Source organism: Nestor notabilis, unplaced genomic scaffold (genome assembly GCF_000696875.1).
Source record: "Nestor notabilis isolate BGI_N333 unplaced genomic scaffold, ASM69687v1 scaffold13322, whole genome shotgun sequence".
Lineage (NCBI taxonomy): Eukaryota > Metazoa > Chordata > Aves > Psittaciformes > Psittacidae > Nestor > Nestor notabilis.
Genome location: NW_009917057.1, coordinates 49,938 through 70,117, shown reverse-complemented (window position 1 = coordinate 70,117; position 20,180 = coordinate 49,938). Strand labels below are relative to the sequence as shown.

At 38.2% G+C, this 20,180-nt stretch overlaps 1 protein-coding gene across 1 annotated transcript; it reads left to right on the top strand.

Annotated features, from left to right (window-relative positions):
• The first annotated feature begins 2,476 nt into the window (after positions 1-2,476).
• On the top strand, positions 2,477-16,749 carry MXRA5 (matrix-remodelling associated 5). Its single transcript, XM_010024913.1, has 5 exons — positions 2,477-2,599; positions 2,932-3,322; positions 5,984-10,990; positions 11,615-12,521; positions 14,047-16,749. Exons 1-5 carry the CDS (start codon positions 2,534-2,536, stop codon positions 15,956-15,958), a joined length of 8,283 nt encoding a protein of 2,760 aa, XP_010023215.1. The 5' UTR covers positions 2,477-2,533; the 3' UTR covers positions 15,959-16,749.
• The last annotated feature ends 3,431 nt before the right edge of the window (positions 16,750-20,180 follow it).

Sequence of the window (20,180 nt, the reverse complement as noted above, 5' to 3'; positions counted from 1 at the left end):
GCTTCACATACGTGCGGCAGACTGGGATCTCTGTGTGTACTTTTTAAGTAGAACTGCAGAGATGGGAGGTTACTTGCAGGCACTGTATTCCAAACACTACAATTACTGGGGTGGAGAAAGTTTTAGTGTAGCCCTTATCTTTCAATGAAAAGTTAGTATTATTTTCAAATAAAAATTTATATCATGGTGTCAGTTCTTCTTGGCAAATAGGAAGTGTCATCTTTTGTAGTGTATAAAAAAATGAGGTGAATTAAACCTACTATGGGATTTCTACTACATACTGAATTATACACCTGATTTAAAATAAATATAGTAGGAGTAAAATTCTGTAAGGTAGCCAGGTAGCATTTTGGAGTACAATGAGACATAGCATATGTTAAAGCAATACAGAGGAAACAAAAGCATTCCATTGACTTTGGAGTTGTTTGAGTTTGGGTTTGGTTGGTTGGTTGGTTTGGGTTTTGCTGTTGTTTTTGTTTGTTTAGGTTTTTTGTTGTTTGTTTCCTTGTTTGTTTGGGGTGGTTTTTGTTTTGTTTTTTTTTTCCGGTATTCCCCCCTCCCCTCCTTCCCCCCAAGGAACTTGAGCGCAATATAAGCAGACATCAATGTTTTGAGAAGAGATTGCTCAGGCTCCAACTCATTTTCCTCTGCCAGGGTATTGCCTACTCATATCAATCTGTCAGACTGTGAGACAAGAAGGCAGTGACAGTTGGTAGGCTGCCTATCACAAAAGTGCTGTCTAGGGTCATTATGTGACATGACATGACACAAGATTCGCAGTCCTCTTCTGCTTGACATCAAAGCTGTCTCACTACCTGGTATGAACTCACCCTGACCACCTTAAGCTTGTAAGCTGCTACTGATCATGCAATGACTGACAGTAGGGACCTTGATTGTTTAATTTGCTTCTCTGTAGTTAAAAATTCTGTCCACGAGCACTTTATCCACCTAAAGCCTAATTTTAATCTCAAAATGCCCTTGTACTGCATAACTCTATATTACAGCAGTCTGTACTTTTATGCCAATTTTGAGTCTAAAATGTCACCCTCTCCACTGACACTCAAAACTACACATATTCACAGCCTACTCCACCCTGTACATAAAAATTGTGGCAAATTCTATCCCTAAATTGCTTTTGAAAATGGGACATAGGCTTCTAAGTTATTTAGGTGTGTTTGCTGTTTTTTCATAAAAGTACAGTATTTGATACTTCTAGCATAAAAGCCCCTTCCTATCTTTGAATTTTATCACTACAAATGGCATTTTCTGAGTTGTGTCCTTTCACAGGAATGGAAACAGTCTTAACTGTCTGTTGTTTCATTTCTTTCATTTCGGAAAAGAGCTTTTACCATAGTTCTATTTTAAACTGCTGTATATTTTGGAGGTAAAGATTATTTTCCTTACTAGAAATAATTTAGGATTTTTTTTTTTCTTTAGAGAGTTCATACTTATTAGAAGTGCTGGTGTTGAAATAAGGTATTTTAATAGGATGATTGCTATAAGCCTAATATATATGTAGGAGGTATCGGTCAGCAGGTATCAGTCAGTGGGTGGTGAGCTAAGAATATCAAAATTCAGAATCTTCATATAGGTAATAAAGTGAGAATCTAAAAGTATTTCCTCCATATTCAAACTATTTTATTGTCTTGCTCTCTTTTACCTTCCTTTTTGGAAAGTGTTAAAAATGGGAAAAATACTTAAAATTCTATGCTTAGTTTGGAGATTTTGTGCCAAGATTAGCTCATACATTTAATTTTATGTGTACATACAGAAAACCCAAATGCAGAGCTAGGCCACCAAACTTACAGCTTCCATATTGGCCAATAAAACCTGATGTATTTGTCCAAAATGAAACCGAATTATTTTCAAAAAGTAGATTTTCTGTATTCCTTCTCAAAAAGGAGTTTCTAGGCTCACATTGTATAATTGGAAGGTCAATTGCTAGATCTTATGTAATTAGTTGATGTAGCCAATTACATACTGCAACAGTAAGTGAAGCAGGATGTGACTTCCTGCTTCTTGTGCTGTTTGGGAGATATCAATTTTTAATGTCCTCTGTCCAATTCTTTCTTCATTCATTGTTAGATGCTATTTTGGCAACACTGCACCCTGTCAAGTTTGCCAGGCTCCATAGCATCATTGGTTGGCTACAGGCCATTGATTTATTACCGTTCCATAAACTGAGTTGCATGGAAAAATACTGACAACTATTAGAACTTAAATGCCTATTTATTACTCTTACTCATAAATTATGGCTAAAGTGCCACAAATTTAGTTAAAAGGAATCTTAATGTAAACATGAACTAAGTATACTTGGCCTTGTAAAAATGCTTCAGTAATTTCTGGCTGTTTGGCAGTGCACTGAGATCTCTCCAATTTTTCATGAAAGTTAAGTTATACTAATTTTACATTTGCAGTCCATGACAGCCAGTACATAAAATGTAACTGCACATGTGATTTTTTTTTCAGGTTTAACAGTATACAGTCTATATATGAAAACTCCTTTGCAGGACTTACAAAACTGGAATTGCTCATGATACATGGAAATGACATTCTGAGTATACCTAATGGTGCTTTGAAAGATCTCGTGTCTCTACAGGTAATGCTCAGATCTTCCTGAATTTCATAAATTCTAACTTCCATGAATAATAGAAGACAAAAATAAGCAGCATTTTTTGTACTGCCTTTCTTAGGATTAAGGTACCATTTCCCCCCCAAATACATTTGAGATCTCTTAACTATGCCTGTGTATACTTGATAATACCAACTAATACTCAGTTTTATTTTCCCTTGCCCAGCATATCATTTTTCAGTGGTGCAAAGGATATTCAAATGTAGGAGGAAAGATTTTGCTTGCTTGTTATTCTGTTTGGATTTAGATCAAAATCAAAAATTCATCTCTTTTATTCTTTTTTTGTTATTATTTTTTAGGTTTTCAAAATTAGTTATAATAAATTAAAAGTCATAACCGATCAGACTCTCGAAGGACTTTCAAGCTTAATGAGACTGCACATGGACCACAACAGAATTGAGTTTATTCATCCAAATGCTTTTAATGGATTAACTTCTCTGAGACTGGTCCACTTAGAAGGAAATTTGCTCCAGCAGCTTCACCCCGACACCTTTTCAACATTTATGGTCCTTGATTATTTTAAACTGTCAACAGTAAGACATCTCTACCTATCTGAAAATGTTCTTAGGACCTTGCCTGCAGGGATGTTTCAAGGCATGACACTGCTGGAAAATCTTTACCTTCATGGGAATCCATGGGCCTGTGACTGCAGTTTAAAGTGGCTCCTTGAATGGAATGAAGTTTCTGGAGGTAAGAACAAAAATACCAATGCTTCTTAAACTCAAGTTTTTCTCCTGTTCTGCATGTGGATGGTTGTGTTATTTTCTGAGTATTGTTACCTACGTGATGCCTGTGCACTATTATGTTCTGTAACCATTCAATAAATGCATGTATTTAAAAACAGCCCAAAGAGGAAGCAGTTGTGTGTATCACTACCTAAAAATCTGTATTCATTAACAATTAGGTGTTACATTCAAATGAAAAAAGTGATAGTGAAGTTTACAATTGACAGGAGGAGCTAGGTAATAATCTGTTAGTGTGTTCCTTTGCACAGCAATACACCTTTGACTAAAGGCTGGCAATTGTCCTTAGTGAACAAAACTAGTAACTATCTCCTCTCATGGGAGGTGGGAACACTGGATTTGAACTTGTTCGGCTAAGAAAGCAATAGAAGTCAGGTTTCCAAATTCCTAGGTGAGTCCTTTAACTTTTGGTGCTATTAATGTTAAGGCTGTTATGTAATAAGCATCCTTCGTGTCTATCTGTATTTCTTCATTGACCACAACTTTCTTCCATGATGGAGCAAACCTATTTTAAGTATTTTCAGAGAACACCTACAATCCTGCATTTATTTTCCTAGAACAACTGGTATATCTTTGTTCAGGCTTAGAAGTGAGATAAGTATCACACTGCTTAGGCTGGAACACTTCTGGTCATGTGCAGAACAAAAAACCAAACCAAACAAAACCAAAACAAAACCAGAACACTTTTATAACGCCTTTATGTCAGGAAGACACTTAATGAGTAGTTTTTTGAAATTCAGTATTTGGTTTGGGCGTCTCAGTTCACCAGTGCCCCATCTCAGGTGGCTAAGTGCTTACTATAGTAAGTAAGAGAGACTGGTGTTACACCAGAGCTGCTGCTAAGGTATTAAGAGGGAACTGTCATTTAATTGCAATTGAAGATGTCTCAAATGAGTACTGGAGACACAAAGCTTATATAATGGTTTGCAGCATGTATGGTGGATGATGATGGTCTTGTCATCTTATGTAATTCATCACAGTTTTGCACTTAGCTATAGGACAATCCTTTTAAGAGTGTGTGGTACTTGAATGTGCCATCTAAGTGTTCCTGCCTGAACTTATACTTGATGCATCTAAGTTTGATATTCACTTACATGTTAATGTTCCTATATACTCTTCTTGATGTGAATGAGTATGTGTATTATGTGTACTTAAGTTGCATTGTAAAGTGTAACAATGAAATATTAGATTAACTTTCTTTCCTTGTGCAGTGTTGGATTGTTAGCATTTTTATTCAATTAGATTCCCTTTCTACACTACAACAGTAGAGATAATTGGAAAGAGGAAAGAATTTATCTATGTAATTTTCATGCATGACAGATTTTGTTTCTATATAACATTAACATCTGTGTGAATTCTTTCCAGATCTTCTGTGTGAATTCTTTCCAGATAGAGTTATTAAAGTTTTTCAGACCAGCATGGCCACTGACTGCCAAGTTGACTGTGGGCCACTTCTGTCATGTTTCCTTATCTCTGAAATATTGTATTTGGATCTGCAAGTGATAGACTTGTTCAGTTAAATATTCTATTTGTAAGATCTTCTCAAGAAAATTTATTTGTCAGACTGGCAAAGCATAGGCAAAAATCTTTCTGGCATTGATAGAAGAGACGAGTCAAGGCTATAATTTCTAGGTTTAGCACTCCTTCTCTGGTTTAGTTTTCATTTTATTGTTACAGAGTTTACAGTTATTTTGGAGATCAGTGAAGAAGTGATATTTTCATGATTTTTTTTTGGCTGTTGACGAATAGCTTGTAAGTGCAGGAACTAGTCAGCAGATTTTGGTAACTACAGTAGAATGTTTTGTGTATTACCAGTACTTCGGTTAATGAATAGAGAAAAATAAAAAGCATCCTGAATTATTTAATGAGGAAGTTCAACATTTCTCAGTTAAATGCTGTGTTTTTGAAAGCTGAGAAGACACTATCCTCTTCACATTACCTCCAGAAATTAAATGGGTAGGCTGTCGCTGTACAGATCCAGGCTTTTTGACATAGTGTAGATTTTTACTGAATTCTAAAATGTCGCTCTGAATACTTCAATTTTTAGGCATTTATTCAGAGGCAGTGAATCTAGTTTTCAGAAGGACTGAGTATTTAATCCTCTCATTAAAGTCAGAAGAAATTGTGGTCAGTTTGAGAATCAGGCACCCATTCAACTGTAAAACAAAGAGGTACCATTTTAAAAGCCTTGCCTTTTGTTTCATGTGCCATAGTGTGTTCCTCATGCAGTCCATTTCTTCATTTTGGGAGTTAGAATCACAGAATCATAGAATAGTTAGGGTTGGAAAGGACCTTAAGATCATCTAGTTCCAATCCCCTTGCCATGGGCAGGGACACCTCGCACTAAACCATGTCACCTAAGACTCCATCCAACCCGGCCTTGAACGCTGCCAGGGATGGAGCATTCTCAGCTTCCTTGGGCAACCTATTCCAGTGCCTCACCACGCTCACAGTAAAAAACTTCTTCCTTATATCCAACCTAAACTTTCCTGGTTAATTTTGAACCTATTACCCCTTGTCCTATCACTACAGTCCCTAAAGAAGAGTTAGTTCTCTAACTCTATTTGTACCCCACCTTTTTTTTTTTTCTTTTTTTTTTTTCTTGCAGGTGTTCTAAAATGCAAAAAGGACAAAGCGTATGAAGGCGGACAGCTCTGTCCTAAATGCAATAGCCCAAAGCAGCTGCAGAAAGAAGATATTCAAAACTTGAATGATATTTCCTGCAAGAAACCTATCATTCAGTCCTCACTGAGGCAGAATAGCAGCACTCAGGATGAAGAAGATGCTGACAGTTATGAAATCCCTCTGGAAGAGCTGCAGTCCTCTCCATGGAACATTACTCTAAATATGACTGATGAGCATGGCAATGTAGTCCACCTGAACTGTGAAATCAAAAAACCAACAGGATCTACAAAAATTCAGTGGAATCAAATCCAGACTCAGGAGATTGATATAAATGCTACAATTTCACTGGATTTTGAATGTCCAATGAATCGAGAAAACTATGAAAAACTGTGGAAGCTTATAGCTTATTACAGTGAAGTACCTGTCAAATTAGAGAGGGAACTTATGCTCAGCAAAGAGCCTAAAATAAGCTATCAGTACAGGCAAGGCTCAGATTATGATGCTCTTTACTACACAGGTGTAAAAGCTCAAATAATGTCTGAGCCTTCCTGGGTGATGCAACCTCTTATAAATATCCAGTTAAACAGACGACAAAGTACAGGGAAGAAAGTGGTGCTATCTTTTTTTACTGTGTTTTCTCAGACAATCCGTACCAAAGATACCAGGCAGCAAAGAAGATGGGTAATGATAGAGCAAAACCAGAGCACAAGGACAGCACAGAGCGTGGTGGAAGGGTCAGAGTGTCAGCTGAGCTGCAGTGTGAAAGCCTCTGAGAGCCCCTCCATTCAATGGCTCTTTCCAGATGGGACTAAGCTGCAAGCACCATTTAGTCAGAAAGACAGTAGATTTTCCATTCTCAGTAGTGGCCAGCTAATAATCAAAGGAGTGAGTTACACTGATGGTGGTTTGTACCACTGTGTTGCCCAAGTGAGAGATGATGTGGACAAAATGACTTACAGACTTGTAGTGCAGCCTCCATCTATTCAGGTAGCTGATTCAGATGTAGTGAGAGTTGAAAAAAACGTAGGAGATCCAATAGTTTTGCCATGCAATGCAGTTGCTATCCCAGAGCCACAGCTGAGCTGGATTCTTCCAAACAGCCAGGTATTTAATGATTTAGCAAACTCTTCAAAAGGATATATGTTGAACAATGGTACTTTGCTTATTCCAAAAAGCCATGTCAGTGATAGTGGCCATTACAGATGTGTGGCTGTCAATCAGCAGGGGTCAGATCACTTGGTTGTAAGGGTCACAGTAAATAAAATGGTGTCTGACAGGTCATTTAAAAGGATAAAACTAAAAAAGCGCCCAGGCTCAAAAAGTTTGTCAAAATCAAGAGGGAGAATCATAGGTGATGGAGAGGGATCAGGGGGAGGAGGGGTGGAGGAGTTGCCACAAAGGAAGAACCACCTGAAAGACTGGGAAATACCGTTTAAACAAAAAAGTGACCAAGTGTCAGAGACTCAAATTAAAAAGGGGAAGAAGGGCAGAAGGAAAATTAAAATCTGGAAGAGTCCTGATAGAACCCAAGACAGCAACGTTGCAGAAGGCCGGAGAGTATTTGAATCTCGAAGAAGAATTAATGTGGCAAGCAAGCAGATTAATCCAGAGCATTGGGCTGACATTTTGGCAAAGGTTCGTGGGAAAAATATTCCTAGAACAACAACAGCCATGACCATTTCTTTAACAACTGCACTGCCATCAGTCATGCAGAAAACTACTCTAGTCCCTTATCCAGTAGCCAGTCCTCCGCCTTCAGAGACAGCAGCTGATGTAGTGGATTCCTCTGCTGATGCATCACCTGTGGGTGGAGATGAGCCATCCTCAGTCACCATTTCCCACAATACTGAAGCATTTCCAGTCCAGTCCATATTAATGAATTCAGAAACTGAACCCTTTTCTGACCTCAGGGCTTTAGAAACACCTACAAGTACATATTCTTTAGAAATCACTGAATCGGGTCCATATTTGACTCCTGTCTCTGCTACTGTGCAACCCCAAGGCCAGCAGCATCTTGATGTTAGGACTGATGATTCAGTGATAGTCAAAGAAAATATCCATGCTCTCACTGAAGAACCTCTAACCAGACAAATTGAAACAAACCTTCCTAATATTCAGATCAGTTCATTCACAGTGAAAAATGTAGATAGAACTGTATCTTCTACATCAGAGGAAAATTCTGGTTTTGCTGAGCTACCACTTGATGCTACTGTCCTAGCTGAATCTCAGACTGTGGATCATCAGAGTGTCTTGGACACAAGCAGGAAATTAAATGAAGTGGAGCCAATGAGTGTTGACACCATAATTTTAACACCTTCTCAGCTGGATGAGATCATCCCAACAGATTCTATAGGCACTACGACTACCATTTCTTCATCCATTTCTCCATTTGTTACAGAAAAGAGCAATGACTTGATACACCAGCACAAACAAGTACCCACAGGTCAGACAAAAATGGCAGACTTAAGTACAAGTTTTCCAGCTGTAACACCCGGCAAGGTTCAGAGCAAAGAAGAACCTGAGACCCACAGGAACATAGTGACTCAAGAAAGCATGTCCAGTAGTTACTCAGAGAATTTTCAGCAAGGAGAACACACAAACCTGACTGTTCCCAAATTGGATCCCACACTAATTTTGCATAGTACTGATGCTCCTCATAAAACAGCAGAGGGGATAAAAACTTCTTCTTCCACCAGTGAATTGACCACTGTAGCCACAACAACAACTCTGTATAGAAAGACCATGCCTTCAGTTGTTACTCAGCATGCTAGAAAAAGGCCTTATGGGAGAAGGAGACTGAGGCCGAACAGAATCCGGCAAAGACCAAAGCCTTTCCCCCGTGTTGTTTTAACCACAGAGGAAATGCCTCTTGTTCCAAGGACACCTGAAGTTGGAGCCGTGACCAGAACTTCTTCTGCAAGTCTTGAAAGTCCTGATCTTAAAAACCATGTCAAAATACACACTAAGGAAGAGGAGCATGTGGAATTCACTCCATTAGTTACTGATCCCGTTGTCTTAGAGAAAATCACCAAAATCAGAGAGGTGATCACAACTTCCTTTTTTACATCTACTGCTTCTCCATCTGAAGAAAACCATGTGACATTCTCTTCTATTCCTGAAACACTGGCACTTCCAGTGACTGCACCTATCACAATTTTATCACCATATGTTGTACATGACACGGTTCCCACAAGAGAGTCAAGTGCTCCTCTGAAACCAGAGCAAAGTGAAGCACCAACATACCACTCATTAGACAATATATCAGAGGAGAAGGGCATTAAAGCAGATTCTAAAACTATGGGTAGAAAGGCAGAACAGCCAAGCACAACAACTTCTCCTAAGCATATGAACAGCGTGATAGTATCTACAAAACAAGCATCTCAAGAAGAGCCTATCCTATTAGACTCAGAAGTTGCAGTTAATGAAACCACCTCAGGAACATTCCAGCTGATATATCCCACTGTGACTGATTTAAGTATTCCTTTTGGCACTGTGGAGGTTTTTCAGGACCTCTCAGTTTCAAAGGAGCCATGGAAGCCCACAATATCTCTAGAAACACCAGCAATAACTGAGCCACCTCAGCAACAAGAGGTTATTACTTTGTCCTCCTCCTTCAGCATGACAGAAACTCAGAATTTTCCACTTAGAGAAACAAAGAAATCTGATGCTTCTCAGACTGGGACAAAGCCATCTTCTTTGGATAAAAAGCAATCTATACCACCTGTATTTCATCATGATCCCACTTTGCAGACAACTGAAAAGCCTCGGACTACATCCACTGCCTTTATTCCATTTATAAAACTTACCATTATTCCCTCTTCAATTTCAAGCACTTCAAGTCCTTCTCTTCATTCCATAACTGAGGAAAGTAATGTCTTCAATCAAGAGGCAAAACAAGTTGAAGCAGATGGTGATAAAATGGTCGTGAGCTCAAGATGGAATGTACACCCTACTCCTTCCTCTAGCCAAAACAGGATTAGCATACAGTTAAAAGAGGAGCAATTCAAAGAGTTGTACAGTAGCAGGTCAAACAACAGCTTACTGCTAAATCCAAACCTTCCCCATCCATCTGCTGGAATGATACCAAGCCTAAACCAAAGATTGCCTATTGTGCCTCCAAAGCATGTTCCAGTAAGAGGTACAGTGAAGCCTCCATATATTGTAACACAAGGTTCATTTCGCTATTTTATAACACATCAGCCTCTTCACTACACAAACAAACCAGAGATAACGGCATATGCAGCACAAACCATCCAGGATAAAAAGTCTTTGGCATCTCAGAGAGAAACAACTACCCCGACACAAGCCTCTCCATTTCACAAAACAAATCCATTCACAGCAAGCAAGTTTGGTAATCAGGGTCAGAACAGATATAATATGAATTCAAAATTTTTTGGGAATAACTATGTTCCAGATAGCAGAGGCACAGCAGGGAGACTACAAAGTCAAGGGATCCCTTATTATCCCAGTTCCAGAATGCCATTCCTTTCCAACAGAACAAGGATATTCCCTCACTTCAGTATGCATCCTAAACCACTGGTCCCTAGTCAACTAGTTCCAAAAGACACAAATGAGAAGGTTGCCCAGGTCTACCCTACTAGGACTACAGTACAGAAAGCTACAGCTCTTCCACTGCCTCCAGTGCCACATGCCACAACCACCACATCACCACCAACGATTTTGAAGATTACACCTCCAGCCTTTCTTTCTCAGCACACAAAACCACAGATATCCACTACAGTTCATCCTTTTAAAAATGTCTATCATCGTCATCAAAAAGTGCCATCTGTGCCTTATGTGGGAGGCATAATGCCTCACAATTCATCTGGAATTCAGTCTTCCACTAATTTCAGGATACACGGAGAAAGACCTAAAATTAGCACAAAAGGGTCTAAGAGCATATCCATCCTTGCTGAAACAGATGTTTTTATCCCTTGTGATGCAGTGGGGGAACCCAAGCCTTTTATTACTTGGACAAAAGTCTCTACAGGTAAGACAGAGAAAATTGTGTTCTTCCACATGTTTTTTAAGGATACAAATACTTGGGTTGTTGCATAGACATGCAATATGATTGCAGGAATAGTCTAAAACACTGAAGAATAATTTCTGTCTTTTAATTATTACAGATAAAATCTCACTAATTGCAACTAATCATTACAGCTAAAAATAACCTTGAAGTGTATCTTGTAGTAAAAGAAAACTTCTAGCATATGATGAGTTTAATTTTTGAAGAGGGGATATCAGCCAACTCTATTCACAGCAGTTAGAATTTATGATGACAACACTAGTGAGTGTGAGCTTGTTGACACTGCTGCCTTAAATATTGGTGCATCTCCATAAGAAAAAGGAAAAGATAAATTATGTAAAGATTTAAGGGGAATCCTAAAGCATAAAGCACTTAAAAGGTCCCAAACTGTACATCCTTTTAAGCTAGTATGGTTCTGCAATGGAAACAAAGGCTAATTTGAGCTATGGAGAGTGACAGAAGATGTGTGATCCAGCTGAAGTTGTAATTGATGTTAAGCAAATCTAAGACAGCAGACTTTTTCAATGCAACGATGTGTGTCTTAAACCTTTTGAGTTTCCATTTCTTTCTTTCCTCTCACCTTCCCAGGAGCAATAATGACAGCCAACACCAGGTTACAAAGGTTTGAAGTTTGGAAAAATGGTACCCTCCTTATCCGAAATGTTCAGCTTCAGGATCATGGACAGTATTTGTGCACAGCTCAGAACCTGCATGGCATAGATAAAATGATCATTGTGCTCACAGTTGTAGCTCACCAGCCCAAAATTTTACTTTCCCGCTATCGAGATGTCACGGTCTATTTTGGAGAGACCATAGCAATGGAATGTCAGGCTAGTGGGACTCCAAACCCACATATTTCATGGATTTTCCCAGATAGGAAGATTCTGCATACAGTCACTGCCACAGAAAGCAGGATAATGCTTCATGAAAATCGAACCTTGTCTATCAAGCAAGCAACTTTTTCAGACCGAGGAGTTTACAAATGTGTAGCAAGCAATGCTGCAGGAGCTGACAGCATTGCAGTGAGGCTGCACATTGCAGCCTTACCCCCCATCATCCAGCAGGATAAGCAAGAGAACATTTCCTTGCCCCTTGGTAGCAGTATTAACATCCACTGCACTGCCAAAGCATCACCTTCTCCCAGCATTCGCTGGGTCGTCTTTGATGGCACGCAAATCCGTCCTTCTCAGTTTGTCAATGGGAATTTATTTGTTTTTCCTAATGGAACTCTTTATATTCGCAATGTCTCCCCCAAGGACAGTGGGACCTATGAGTGCATTGCTGCCAACATGGTGGGAGCTGCCAGGAGAACAATACAACTCCATGTGAAGAAGTATGCATCTAACGCTAAGATCACTGGGAGCTCTCCTCAGAGAACAGATGTAAGCTATGGCAGCATCCTGCGTTTGGACTGTAGTGCTTCTGGTGACCCCTGGCCTCGGATATTATGGAGATTGCCTTCCAAAAGGATGATTGATTTTAATTACTATTTGAGGTGTTGCAGCTAAATTACACTTTAATTTAGAGAAAAGACCATATCTGTAAAAGTTTCATTTGTGACTTTTGAGAATTTTGAATGAGGCTTCCAATCCTTAAGGAAGAATTTGAAATTACATCATGATAGCTAAATCATACCTTAGCATAATTTTGTGGAAAATAATAGTAGTCTTGAAAAGTCAGCCTCAAATGTTAAGTATGAGTTTCTACTATTTGTCTTTTACAGCCACTTGTAAATGTAATGTCCAATGACAAAAGTTAAGATGCACAGCTTGTGTACTGCTCGTTCCAATGTGCTTAGTCGGCATAGAGTTGCATAGGTACCTGCTTTTCTCCAGGAGAAATGGGATCACTGATTTTTATCTGTTCTGCAAATCATTATACACAGTAAACATAGGACAAATGAACCATGTTATAATTATTTAAGTAAGCATGATAATTTTAATACTGTTTTATAAACAAACATTACCTTACAGAAAGGTCTGTGCAAACCCAGTTGCATATAAATGCCTAAACCAGTATCTTCTCCAATATTTGTAATATCAAGTAAAATATCACTTGTCCAAACTTTCAGTAACTGTCCTAAGACTTTGCTGAAAACACAATTTCTGGTCTACAGATTACTCATTGCTCACTCTTTGAGCACTATAGACAGATAAGAATGTACTGAAATTAAAATGCATAATTGTCAACAACTTAATAGCTGAACATACTCATAATTTTTTTCATATTGACAAAAAAATTTATTTAGGTAGCCTGTAGCTAGCACAAAATCCAGAATTCATTTTGTGCTTCATAATGATAGCAGGAAAATACTGCGGGGTTTTGGGGTTTGGTTTGGTTTTGGTTTGTTTTTTTCTTTGGTTTGGTTGGGGTTTTGGTTTGGTTCCCCCTTCCCCATGATCTTTATATGGGCAGTTTTTCAAATGCAGAAGGTGATCTTTGGGGAGAAAAAAGTAGAGAGGAATAATAGCTTTTTAGCACAATGAATTTTCTTTTTCCCATATTCCAAAGTTTAGCAAAATGTTGCTTCTTTGTAATTCTTCTAAATGTTTAAAATGTTATACCTGATGCCAGGGGAAGTTGTTCATCTTGATCTGTTTTTAGCTGAGGACCCAACTGAGAAACGCCATAATTATGGTTCATATAGGTTCATGTGAAGTATATAATTCAGAGATCCCATATATGAATGTTACAGAAAACTGCACATGGAGTCAGAAGAGTTAAAAATACCATAATTTGGTGTTTTATGTTTTTTTAATGGTCAAACCCACTGTTAAGGCCATTGCATCAACCAAATGGCTTGGACAGAAGTGAGTAGAATTATTTTTTATTCAATTTGCTTTTTGGTGGTGGAATAGCTTGGTCATTTCAGACCATCTAATTATCTAACAATAGCAATGCCCTTCTCCTTTTTACAATATTGTTGAATTGTTGCATTTTTTCCCTCCAGATTTCATTCAATAATTAATACCTAAAATGTGATTTTGCAGCTCATGTTGTGTTTTTTTGTTTCCTTACAGTACCTTGGAGACTAGAATCAAAGTATTTAGCAATGGGACTTTGGTTGTCCATTCAGTTACAGATAAAGATGCAGGAGACTATTTGTGTGTGGCTCGCAATAAGATAGGGGATGACTATGTGGTCCTCAAAGTAAATGTGATGATGAAACCAGCAAAAATAGAACATAAGAATGAGAATAACCACAAGGTCAAGTATGGAGGGGATCTGAAAGTTGACTGTGTAGCCACAGGTCTGCCAAATCCAGAGATCTCCTGGGGTCTCCCAGATGGCAGCATGATCAATACCTTCATGCAGTCAGATGACAGCGGCAGCCGGACAAAGCGATACGTGGTCTTCAATAATGGAACCCTGTATTTCAATGACGTTGGACTGAGAGAGGAAGGGGACTACACTTGCTATGCTGAGAACCAGATTGGGAAGGATGAGATGAAAGTGCGGGTCAAAGTAGTGGCCGAACCTGCAACTATCAGGAACAAAACATATGTTGTTATTAATGTACCCTATGGTGATGTTGTCACAGTAGCATGTGAAGCCAAAGGAGAACCCACACCCAAAGTGACCTGGCTCTCCCCAACCAACCGGCCCATTCCTGCCCTATCTGAAAAATACCAGATATATAGGGATGGCACCCTCCTCATCCAAAAAGCCCAAAGATCTGACAGTGGTAACTATACTTGCGTGGTACGGAACAGTGCTGGAGAAGATAGGAAAATTGTCTGGATCCAGGTTAATGTTCAGCCTCCCAGAATCAATGGTCATGTCAGTGCAATAACATCTGTGAGGGAGACAGCCATCAGGGACAGCCGGAAACTTATTGACTGCAAAGCTGAAGGTATACCTGCTCCACGGGTTTTATGGGCTTTTCCAGAAGGAGTAATCCTGCCAGCTCCCTACTATGGGAACAGGATCACTGTACATCGCAATGGTACACTGGACATCAGAGGGGTGAGGCAGACAGATGCGGTGCAGCTCATATGCATTGGACGGAATGAAGGAGGGGAAGCAAGACTGATTGTGCAGCTCCTCATCACCGACCATTTGGAAAAACCCTCCTTCAGAGACCCTGTGAATGAAAGGATCACTGCCATTGCTGGACACAGCATCAATCTGAACTGTTCAGTCCAGGGGAACCCCAAGCCCAGCACAAGCTGGATCCTTCCCAATGGCACGGAAGTGCTGAGTGGCAGCCGTCTGCACAGATTTTACCATAAGAGGGATGGGATCTTACACATCAGCAGCCTTTCTTCTGGGGATGCTGGGACTTACCGCTGTACAGCCAGAAACCCAGGAGGTTATGCGGAACGAGTAGTCTTCCTGAAGGTGGGACTCAGGCCAGAAATCAGCAACCAGTACAACAATCTGGTGAGCATCATCAATGGAGAAACCCTGCAGCTCCATTGCGTCACCCAGCCAAACCAGAGGGCACAGATCTCCTGGACACTGCCCAGTGGGATGGTTCTAGATGCCCCCCAAGCTGTGGGTCGCTTTTCCCTGCTTGAGAATGGCTCACTGACAGTGCGTGAGGCTTCTGTATTTGACAGGGGCACTTACCTGTGCAAGGTGTCCACAGAGTATGGCACTTCTGTTATGAATGTGCCTGTCATTGTGATAGCCTATCCTCCCCGAATCACCAGTGAGCCAGCACCTGTCATTTATGCCAGGCCTGGAAATTCAGTAAAACTGAACTGCATGGCCATTGGGATTCCTAAAGCAGAAATAACATGGGAGCTTCCAGACAAATCACATCTGACGACAGGAGCTCAATCCCGTCTGTATGGAAACAAATTCCTCCACCCTCAGGGGTCATTAGTCATCCAGCAGTCTACTCAAAGGGATGCGGGCTTCTATAAATGCACTGCTAAAAATATATTAGGCAGTGATTCGAAAACAACCTACATACACATATTCTAACACTAAAACAAGTTCCTTTGGCTGGATACTAGTGTTCAAGTCACTGCCAAGCAAGTGCAACAAGGAAAGTACTGCTTGCAACAAAGCCAGGAAGGCTGAGGGCAGAAAAAACAGGAATTTTCATGGAAAGTACATTGCTTTTGTACTCAATGTGGTAGTAAGTCTCTGCAATAAAAGGAGGCAGTAGACATGCTGAAACTGAGGAGACTTAATGCATTGGAAAAGGTCTTTAAATTGTTAGAACAGTGTAGTGTGGTTATTTCATGCTATCCAACAGCATCTGAGACCTAAAGTACTCTATTCTTGTCAGTAGTCCAAAGCTATTTCTTTTTCTAACAAGCACCTTAAAAGTACCAAAGAAGTATTAACTGTTAATAAGTGAGCTGCAGCGATAGAAGTGCTTTAGTAAAACATAATTTTCTTTATACCCTGCAGCGCTTTTACATAATCTAGCCTCATAGAATATGATTACTAACCTTTCTGTTCGTTCTTCTGTCAGCTCTTCAAAATCAAAGACTAACTTAGCAAGTAAGAGTGATCTATTTTAATAAAAATAAATGCAGACATTAGTTACATATGAACATACGAACAAACCTTGTCCAGCTACTAAGGATGCTACAATCAAATCATTCATTATATATTTTATATATATATTTTTAAATCAGACTATGAGACTAGAAAGAGTAACAATGAACTTGGTCTCATTTTATAAATTATTGGTCTTTACAAGACTCTGATACATTACAGTGTTTTATAATATTAAGGTCAATATACATTTTATAATAAAAAATGTTTTCCAAAAAAATAATCACTGTGGTTTGCATTTTGTCCTGAGAAAATGGGGAACTCCAAACAGTAAGAGTAAGAAGTTCAGTAAAAAAACAGAAGTTATACAGTGTTATACATACTTAACTCTCCTGTTATGCATATTTCAGGACATATTTACAACTTCAATACTTCTTCTGCAATCAAGGATAGTTTATTGGATCATGTACATAATTTTAAGAAGACTTATCACTTATGCATAGAAATAATTGCTGCAAGATGCTGAATATGCTGTGTTTCAACAAACTACTCCAGTCGGAATTTTGCAAATGTTAACCTTAAAACATACAGTTCAGAAGATATTGCCAAATTCTTAAAGTTCTAATTGTTCATAAAATTTATCCTCATGGTTTAGAATATAACAACAATAAAAGCTTTATTTTCTCTATTGAGCAAAACATTGCAGAAAGCAATGTATAGTGTTCTTCTAATATATACAATTGTTAAAAATGATTAACAAAGATTTTCTCACTCCACAAATATACCCAGTTTAGGAAAATTTAAGCTGTTCAAAATTCATATCTATCATCATGATAAACAGAACTGAACTACTACAGATAACAAGTATTTAATTAGAACAAGAATGTTGAATTAAATGACAAGGGCATTGCTGAAGATGCAAGGGGCAAAATTTATGTTATAGGATATTTCTTAAAACTTATTTTATAAAAGGTCGGTAAAGGCTAAAATGTTGTTTGTACACACGCATTTATTAAAGTTACAGTTATGTTCCTGGCCTAATTAAATAACAATTATGTCTTAGTTTCTCTTTTATGGTTTAAATCCTTGGGCCCTGAATCAGAAAATCAATGCTTAAGATGAAGCATGTGCCTAAATATCCAGCAGAGATGTAGTTGCTTATGAGAGTAGTTAATGAAGAAGGAACAAGTAGTCAAGATTTTTAACTAGATTGCTCATGTGGTCTTTCCTAATCTGACTATTTTCCTTGAACATGTGACAAATTAGATATGTCATTAGTTCCTTTAATTAATTTTATCACTTTTTTTTTTATAGTGGTTCTTGGGAAGTGATAATAAAATTTTTAATAATAATACATCTTTTAAAAGAGTCTGAAGCCACCATTTTTGCATTCGAGTAGGAGTCAAGCAGTTTCATAAGTTTATCTGTCCAGTCTTCAGCTAACACTTACTTGAATTTAGATTTGTTCTTGGATACAGAATTCTATATATTTCCATTAAGCCAGAATTAATATGATAAGGGAAGAAACTAGAATCCAAAAATCAAACATTAGATCTGTTAGGATTAAACAAAGCATCTGATCATGGTTTATTCATCAGTCCAAAGTTTCCACTTGGCAGTGGAAACTTGCAAAATTTCCTCAAAATTGGATTTACCTTTGTTATGTATTATCATTTCTGTGATGTTTGCCTTTACCCCTTTCATGAAAGCATACTCCCAATGAGAGGCCTATAAATCATAACTTTCTTCCAAAATAAATATAACTGCAGCTTAATAAATATATGGACACTCTTTACACTAAAGCAGTGTTTGGCCATATGTTCTGTCTGTCATATTCTTTCTTTGCTGAGATACAAGTTGTTCAGGATATTAATCTTGAGTTCCTTTTGTAGAAATATAGAAGTTCACAGGGGAACCAAGTCTGTTCCAGGACTTCTATTCTTGGGCCTGAATTTACATGTCCCTCCATGTGGCGAGTCATCCATCAAATGAAGGCAGTTGTAGGACGTTGAATTTAATTCGTAACTTCTTCCTTTATTTCCATGTAATTATCTGCAAGCTGTGTTGAATAAATCAATGACAAATTCACATTCCTTTAAGGACACAACACTTCATTAATTTTCATTTTTTTCAGAAGTCTTCATTTGTCTTTCACACCAAGCAGGAGCCATGCATTCAAAGAGAATGGAGCTTATTCTTATACTGATTTTGAAAAGTGCTGGGAAATTAAGTGCTTGCTCTTGGTTTGAGAAGGTTCCGTAATTTTCACTTGATCAATCGAAGCAGGTTCTGGGTAGTTTCCATGGAAAGGAAAACATGCCATTCCTTGCTTTTTGCTTTGGAAAGGGAGAAAAAAGATTTTTTTGACATCTTTCTTGGAGGACAGAGACAAGGTGTCATTACAGCTACATAGATTGCAAATGACTGAAGTTGTATATACTTTTTTTTCCTTGGCCTTCACAGAAAGAAGTTCACTGTGACCATATCCGTAATAAAACTAAAAAGTAATAATAGAAATGGAGGTAGGCCAGAACAGCAAAAAATATGGGAATTAAACAGTCTATTTGTGTCATCCAGATCCGATAAAATTCCTAAAATACTAGCCAGTTCACTTACACATTTTAGTGATTGTCCTCAAAAGCTTATGAAGGCAAATTGAGGTACAAGAAGACTGAAAAAAATGCTAAATCTGTAGTCGAGGAAACGTAAAACAGCCAAACCCTGGTATCTAGAGAGATACTTTGTTTGATTCATTACTAAACTATCAATCTAAGAGCATCTGTAGAATAACACAGTGATAAGAAACAGCTGCTCTGGAAGTTTCCACAGCAAATCATTCATACAATAGCAAACTAGTTACCTTTTCATGAAATCAATTAATCCAGAGTATGGAAGGAGAGAATTGGTATGGCAAATCTTTAGCAGACTTTTGCATATAGTCATATGGGATGTCTCATGTCCAAATTAAACACGATTTATCTCATAAAGTGCAAGAATAGATGTTTTCAAAACATTTAAAAATAAGTCAAGAATAACTGGTTGTCAGTTAGGAGGACATGTCAACTGAATCCAGCTGGTACCTTTTCACATTTCAATAATGCTATCAGGAATTGAGAAGACACTTTGCAAATGTGTGAATATTATGATACTGAAAGAAATTAAAGCACATAAGATTAAATTGCAATTCAGAATGATCTTTCTAGATTGGTGAAATGACTGAAAATAATATATTCACTAAAAACAAATGCAAGAATTGTACTCAAAAGGAAGAAACTGAATGTGCATACAGCAATATATTAGTGAAGAAGGAGTAGTTGTACAAGTAAACATGATTGCATTTCAAACAAAACATTGCCACTTTGAAATCTCTTCATGAGGGCTATGTGAAGCAAAATAATGGAGATAGTAGAGATAATTACTGTCTTTCCAGCCAGGCCCAAATTCAAATGAATTGGAAAGAATCCAAGAAAGTGCTTCAGGAAAGAAAACCTGTAAATTGAAATTAGATGACTTTGTTCTGCCAAAGGAAAAAAAGAACAAATACTACATACAAAATGTAATCAAATACGTAGGATGTCCTTACAGAGACAGTGGTCAATTGATTTTCAGGTTCACTGAGGTTAGTATGAGAAATAATAGTGTTAACTTAAGGCAAGATGTAGGCCAGATCATAGAATGATAGAATTATGGAGCGGTT

Excerpts from the sequence above, each read along its gene's own strand:
- MXRA5 (XM_010024913.1), top strand. The coding sequence starts at position 2,534 with ATGATACATGGAAATGACATTCTGAGTATACCTAATGGTGCTTTGAAA. Across the intron at positions 3,323-5,983 it reads ATGGAATGAAGTTTCTGGAG|GTGTTCTAAAATGCAAAAAG; the intron begins GTAAGAACAAAA and ends TTTTTCTTGCAG. Across the intron at positions 10,991-11,614 it reads TTGGACAAAAGTCTCTACAG|GAGCAATAATGACAGCCAAC; the intron begins GTAAGACAGAGA and ends TCACCTTCCCAG.